Source organism: Citrus clementina, unplaced genomic scaffold (genome assembly GCF_000493195.1).
Source record: "Citrus clementina cultivar Clemenules unplaced genomic scaffold, Citrus_clementina_v1.0 scaffold_7, whole genome shotgun sequence".
Lineage (NCBI taxonomy): Eukaryota > Viridiplantae > Streptophyta > Magnoliopsida > Sapindales > Rutaceae > Citrus > Citrus x clementina.
This window is the reverse complement of record NW_006262075.1, coordinates 5,630,586-5,636,585: the sequence shown is the minus strand read 5'-3', so window position 1 is coordinate 5,636,585 and position 6,000 is coordinate 5,630,586. Positions and strand designations below refer to the sequence as shown.

General features: G+C 33.4%; 2 protein-coding genes across 2 annotated transcripts in view; both read right to left on the bottom strand.

Moving 5' to 3' along the window:
• The window catches only part of LOC18036776 (mediator of RNA polymerase II transcription subunit 18), a 3,969-nt gene extending 3,124 nt beyond the window's left edge, over positions 1–845 (bottom strand). Inside the window, exons 1-2 of the mRNA XM_006426300.2 lie at positions 740–845; positions 443–509 (exon numbers count right to left, since the gene is read on the bottom strand). The gene's annotated coding sequence lies outside the window, so the exon portion shown is untranslated. The remainder of the gene's footprint in view (positions 1–442; positions 510–739) is intronic.
• A 1,546-nt stretch (positions 846–2,391) lies between these two features.
• LOC18037406 (EPIDERMAL PATTERNING FACTOR-like protein 1) lies at positions 2,392–3,309 on the bottom strand. Its single transcript, XM_006426298.2, has 2 exons — positions 3,045–3,309; positions 2,392–2,953 (listed from the first exon to the last, which is right to left on the bottom strand). The coding sequence occupies exons 1-2, from the start codon at positions 3,144–3,146 to the stop codon at positions 2,699–2,701; spliced, it is 357 nt and encodes a 118-aa protein (XP_006426361.1). The 5' UTR covers positions 3,147–3,309; the 3' UTR covers positions 2,392–2,698.
• Between the last annotated feature and the right edge of the window lie 2,691 nt (positions 3,310–6,000).

The following is a 6,000-nucleotide window of genomic DNA, read 5'->3' as shown; positions in this document are numbered from 1 at the left end:
TGCAACACCTCCGATGGGACGCACCGCAGGAATCTGCATTAATAAACTCTTCAATAATTTATCCAACAAAAACATTTGACCGGAAAACATAATGAAAGAATCAATAAGCATAGAAAGGACTTTCACAGAAGTTTAAGCTTGAGAAGAAGTATGATTCATCTTCTTGAAATACCGAGAAACAAAAAATCCAACTATATTGTGGTGTTGACAAGCCAAATGCTTCACGAACAGCAAGAATCAATGTACAAACTAAGAAACCATAACCAATTTTTCAACAGCACCTAAAATTGGGAGACAAATCTAGCAGCCCCACAATATACTTTAAATTCATTAATTTTAAGACCAAAAATTTAAAAGCACAGTAAAAGCGTGTTTGGATAAAACTAAAATAAAAGCACCGCTCCGATGACAATATGAGTTAACTACTAGTTCAGATACTTACCTGTTTGCCAGAGAAGCCCGACGAATGAATCCCTTAAAGCTGATCCCCGAACTCAAAAGCAAAAACCCTGCTTTCAATCAAATCAAACAAAAATTTAAAACATGAAATACCATCCAAGTAAAATTGATGAGAATAAATATAATGAAACTATCAGAAGCCCTAAAACAGAAACTTCTTGCAGAGGAACAAGCGAAGGAAAGGAATCATTTCCAAAGACCGTTAATTAAACAAGACAGCGCCCAATTAGGGATTGATGGACATATCAATGATGGCGTAGAGCTCTGTTTAGGTGATTACCTTCGCGGGTTTTGTTTGATTAACAGTTCAGAAAATTGGAGCAGAACACTCTCTCTCTTGCACTCAAAAAGCTCAACGCTCAACAGCGCAATGCGTGCTGTTTTTTCAAAACGCTGTTTTGTGAGGCTAAATCTGCAAATCTTGAGGTATAATTTATATCCAAGTCCCTAATGTTGACGTCAATTTAAATAATTCACCATTGTGCACAATCAATCAATGAGGTCCTCCTTTTAACTTGAACCTTATTTTAACTTCAGGTAAATTTCAATTTACTCTAGCTAAAATGACGATCTTTAATCTCTTAAAGTTTTGAAATACAGATTTATCCTCATTTACCATTAAGAAGATAAAGAAAAATCTTCATCAATGCATCTCTTATTTACCATTATTTTTTGAACAAGAAATAAGATAAATTGATATTTTCATAATGGTAGAGAATAAATGAAAATTCGGGATTTTCAGTATAGGTTGGAAAGAATTAAAATTTACCTTTTAATTTTTATCATTTAGGTTCTTCATAAATTTTAACAACAATAATGGTATGCATCATGTTTGTCTTTAGAGTACAATTGTGTAGTTTGATTAGTCAAAAACAATCTACTTAGTAATTAATTGTTCATTTTACGTAACAAAATCTCTAAATTTGTCCTTGTAGAAGCAAATCTTACTTTTACATTAACTTTTTAACTTGAATTTAGTAAACTCCGCAATAGGGACCAATAGAGTGAGAATAAAATTTTGTCCCTACAATTGCTTAAAAATAGTAAGAATCATAGATAGATGATCAAAGACCCTAGTGACAAGAGAAAAGTTAGGAAATGCTCAGGCTTATTTGACATTGTGAAAAAAATAATTGTAAAATAAAATTCTATAGTAGTTACAAGTATTTGCTAAAATACTTTAGAATTGTAGTTTGACAAACAAAACTAAACAAAGCTTTAATTAATTGATTGCACAAAAGCTGATTTATTTAATTTTCAAGCAAACATTATTGAAAGGCCTTCATTTGCTTCTCTTTGATAAGAGTTTTATTTTTACAAAATATGTCCTAATTTGTTGCCTAATTCTTTTACCGAACCAACGGTGGTCCACAGTTAGTACAAAATAAACAGAAGGTTGAAACTTTCAATTACGATTTTACACTTCACAAAACCAAGTTGCCCACATTAAGAAATAGTTGCACCTTGATCACTAAAACAAAATCGTTAAGTGCCGAGATATTGCGTTCTAGTCAGTAGTCAGAAAAGTATTAGAGCTTCCTCCTCACAAAAAGGAAAGAATGCAAAAATAGAGAGGTGGATTACGAAATGTACTAATAACGAGTGAACGTCTACGGACACGAGTCAATCTGGTTCAAGTTGTTTTATTTCACGCCTCTAATTTTAGTCATCATGATGCCATTGAGCAATTAACATGTCCCGGATATCTTTTTTTTTTAGGGAAAACCTAATACGTCACAGAGATTGATTCTGATACTTGTTCGTATCATTAAGCAAAGCATGGCATGGACCTTGTCCGTGCAAATCCCAAGAAGATAAGGGCCGAAGCCGGGCCAAACAATTAAAAGAGAGGAGGAAAAAAAAACAAATACAAAATCAGAATCAAAAGGAGAATATTCATAGCAGAAAATTCCTGTTGAGTAGCGACAAGAATGCGATGAAGAAATTGAAAAAGATCTGTTACAGATATCTGTACAATAGCGTATGAAACTTGAACGTATACAGTTAATGCTGACAGCATTAAGATGTCCCGTGACCCCATCCCCATCCCCAAAGAATCCGAGGAGCACTAACACTATACTATCAAACATTCACTAAAAATAATTAAAACCCGTTAACTAGTTCTAATGCTGGTTAATTAAATTTACAGAAAATTAATAAATAAAACTATCAGAGCTTACAAACAAACCCAATGGTAGTAGTATTACCAATCTGATGATGATCTGAAGCTTCTTGAATTCTAAGGGTTATAGAAGTGGCCATTACAGCGGCATTTCCATCCAAGCGGCTTGTAATTAGAGTACTTCTTGGTTAACGAAGATGGGTCATTGTAAAACGCCATGGGATGAGCACGAGCACGAGCGCGAGCGCGAGCTGCTTTTGGACCAGGCAACGTTGGCACCTGAACCGCCATGCATGGGTGGCACTGGTTGCATTTGTTGTGGCAGCTTGGTGGTATTGAACCCAGCCTTGTTTTGTCTTCAAATAACAAACCCTACACCCACAAAGTGTAAATATGCATAATCCTATCATGCCAGAAAGTGACAAAAATATAAATATTTTTGAATGTGTCGATCGAGGCTTACACGAGGTCCAGGACGAGGAGAGCGTGGAGGGAGGTAAATGCTGGAGACAGGAGAGCAAAGAAAAAGGAGAAGGAGAAGGAGAAGAGAGCAAAGTGAACTCATATTACACTAATTTATGAAAGCATCTTATGCAAATGACCAAAGAAAACAGAAAGCAAGAAATGAAGCAAGGCAGGACCAATTGATGGTACTGTGAACGAAGTTTCATATACCAGCAGAAGCAGCAGCCAAAGCAAAAAACAAACGATTTAATAAAGAGAGAGAATTTATTAATTTGACTAGCTATTTTTATTTTTATTTCGGTGGGGTGGATTGAATTGAATAAAACAAAAGAAGAAGAAGAGAGGGAGGGGAGGGATGGACAATAAATAATGAGGAGGTGGGGTGGGTGAAAGCTGAAAGGGCCTCAATATAAGAGAGTGAAAGGAACAATTCATAAGATGAACAACAAATTGTTGGTAGAATCCACATCGAGAGAAAGGACCCATCTGGCTTTTTCATTTTCATTTCCTTTTTTTCTTGATTTGATTAAAGAGCAAGGGTTCTGCTTCTGCTTATTAATTAGTCGCTGCGTCGAAAGCGAAACCATTGTTGTCGCGGTTCGGGTTAAAAATTAAAGCAAACCCTGTGGTTTTGCAATTCAAAGCATTTATTAACCATTCGACTCACTTTTTTGCTTTCAGTGTTCAGTGCTCGGATTTCGGAGTCTGGACTTTGACTGAGTTGACTTCAAACACACACATTATTCGGAGTTTTTTTTTTTTTTTTTTTTGGTTTATTCCAATTTGATATTGCCATACATATTTATAAGTTTATCAGACAGAAGAAATAAAAATATGTGGTCGAAAAAATTCTTTCACGCTCACTACTGTTGTAAAAATTCAAGGTTTTGAAGTTCTTTTCTTGTCACCAACCCCTAAATTTTGATTCTTATTCTTCAATTTATGATATATTATTTAGTTATTGTAAATATAAATTATTTAACAATGCCAACAATGAAAATTTATGTGAAATGAATAATTAACAAAATTTTGATTTAAGGGGCGGTGTACCAAACAGCTATGCATCGTTGTAAGACATAAATGCTCTTTGTTGGCACATTTTGTGGAATTATTTAAATATGAATACAAGTGCCAATTTGTCCATAATTCTTCAAACAAGATGTGACCTTAACAATAATTAGACTTGACATGCCAGTGTGATTAATTAGCCAGGATGGCCATGCAAAAATTTGGCAGAAACTGGTTTAGCAACTCATCGGCATGCGTGAAGCCGGCAATGAAATAATAATTGATCAACTCGCCTTGACATGGAGAATAAAACGTATGGTGGGTCAAATTATATAAAACGGTGATAAAATGTCACGGTTCAAATTAAATTTGAATTTTAGTACAATGTCATAATGATAATAAGAGCCCCCAGAGACTCCATTCAGAGAGTTTAAAAGCTCTGATAAAAGCTGATACTTTACCTAATGCTTGAAATTTTTGAATTTCATTTTTTCCAAAGAAGATAAAGGCATGAAAGGAAAAATTTCTTGGATGAGAAGCTTTTCTAAGATCGTGGGGACCAAGGATTGTTTTGTTTACCAATTCTATGTTTCCCGATTTGTCGCTGTGATTTATTGTTAGTCAAGCTGGCAGCAGAGCAGCAGCTGTTTGAGAACAGAGACACTGATCAGTTACTGATCGTAAGTAAAACGCCTTTGTTATAGAAAAATAAAATATAAAAACTTACGAACAGTAAACAAGTATTTATATCTGCTTCTGCAGAAGCAGTTTTTCGCTTTTTTAGGCAGCCTTCTTTGTTCATCAAACACACGCGAAAAAAAGAAAAAAAGAAGAAGAGAAAGAACAATCTAATTCCCTATCCCTTATGACTTGTGAGTTTTTTAATCAGTTATTACGTTACCTACTATTCTAATTTAGAGCCAATTGCTTTTGCAGAAGTGCAAGAAGCAGCAGCTATATTGATTTCTCCACCTTTATTTATTTATTTTTTGAGAAGATATTGATTCTGCTGCCTGCACCTGCCCAATAAAAAGGGGGAAAATTTTTTTATTAGACATTTTAAATTGTTTTATTTTTTAAAAAAAATATGACAAAAGATCTACTTTGTTTATTTATTTTTTTATTTAATGATGTTTTACTACGTCTACGAATTACAAGTGTTCACTATTGACATGTAATCATAGTTTTGAAGGGCCAATGATGCACTTACTTCCCGGCCCTTGAATATGACAAAAAAATAGATGGGGTATTCTTTGCAACAAACGTGATATTAGAAATTAAACTCTCACAATATATTACAGGGGCTCAAACTAATGCATTTACAATTGTAAAGATAGGGTCTTGACCACTCGGCTTTGGTTGAGTGGTTGGAAACAAAGCTTTTGATTGGCTTGTATCTTAAATTTGAGACCCAAAGTGCTTCATTAAGTTCACATATTATAATCTTAAATGTTAAACTTTAAATTTTGAGTGATGATAGACATTCTAAATTTTTATTATAAATTTTATCTCAAATAATAGGACATATGATGTGTCATTTATTACATGATTAATATTTTTTTACAAAATCTAACATTTAATATTTATAACCCAATTAAAGGCTTTGTTTTCCTTAATGAATTGGCTTGTTAATAGAAAAACAAAAAATTAGTGCAGGAACATTTTTAGAATTCTTTGGTGACTAGACAAAGGTGGCGTTTGTTTTTTAACTTAATGACTTAAAGTGACTTAACTTAATTAATTAAGTTAATTAAAGGTGTTTGTTTTTATAACTTAATGAGACTTTTTAGATAATTTTGACTTAATAAAATAAGCTAATTTTTTTGACTTTTTATTTAATGGAGAAATCTGAATTAAGTCAATTACTTGCTAATGTCAAAAATATCTCTGTTTTATAATTTATTTTTCATGTCTATCTCAAAACTCACCCATAGATATTCACCCCA

Bases quoted from the DNA above. Each gene is read 5' to 3' on its own strand.
- LOC18037406 (XM_006426298.2), bottom strand. From the start codon at position 3,146: ATGAGTTCACTTTGCTCTCTTCTCCTTCTCCTTCTCCTTTTTCTTTGC. The intron at 2,954-3,044 runs GTAAGCCTCGAT...TTGTGGGTGTAG, and splicing joins CTCCTCGTCCTGGACCTCGT to GGTTTGTTATTTGAAGACAA.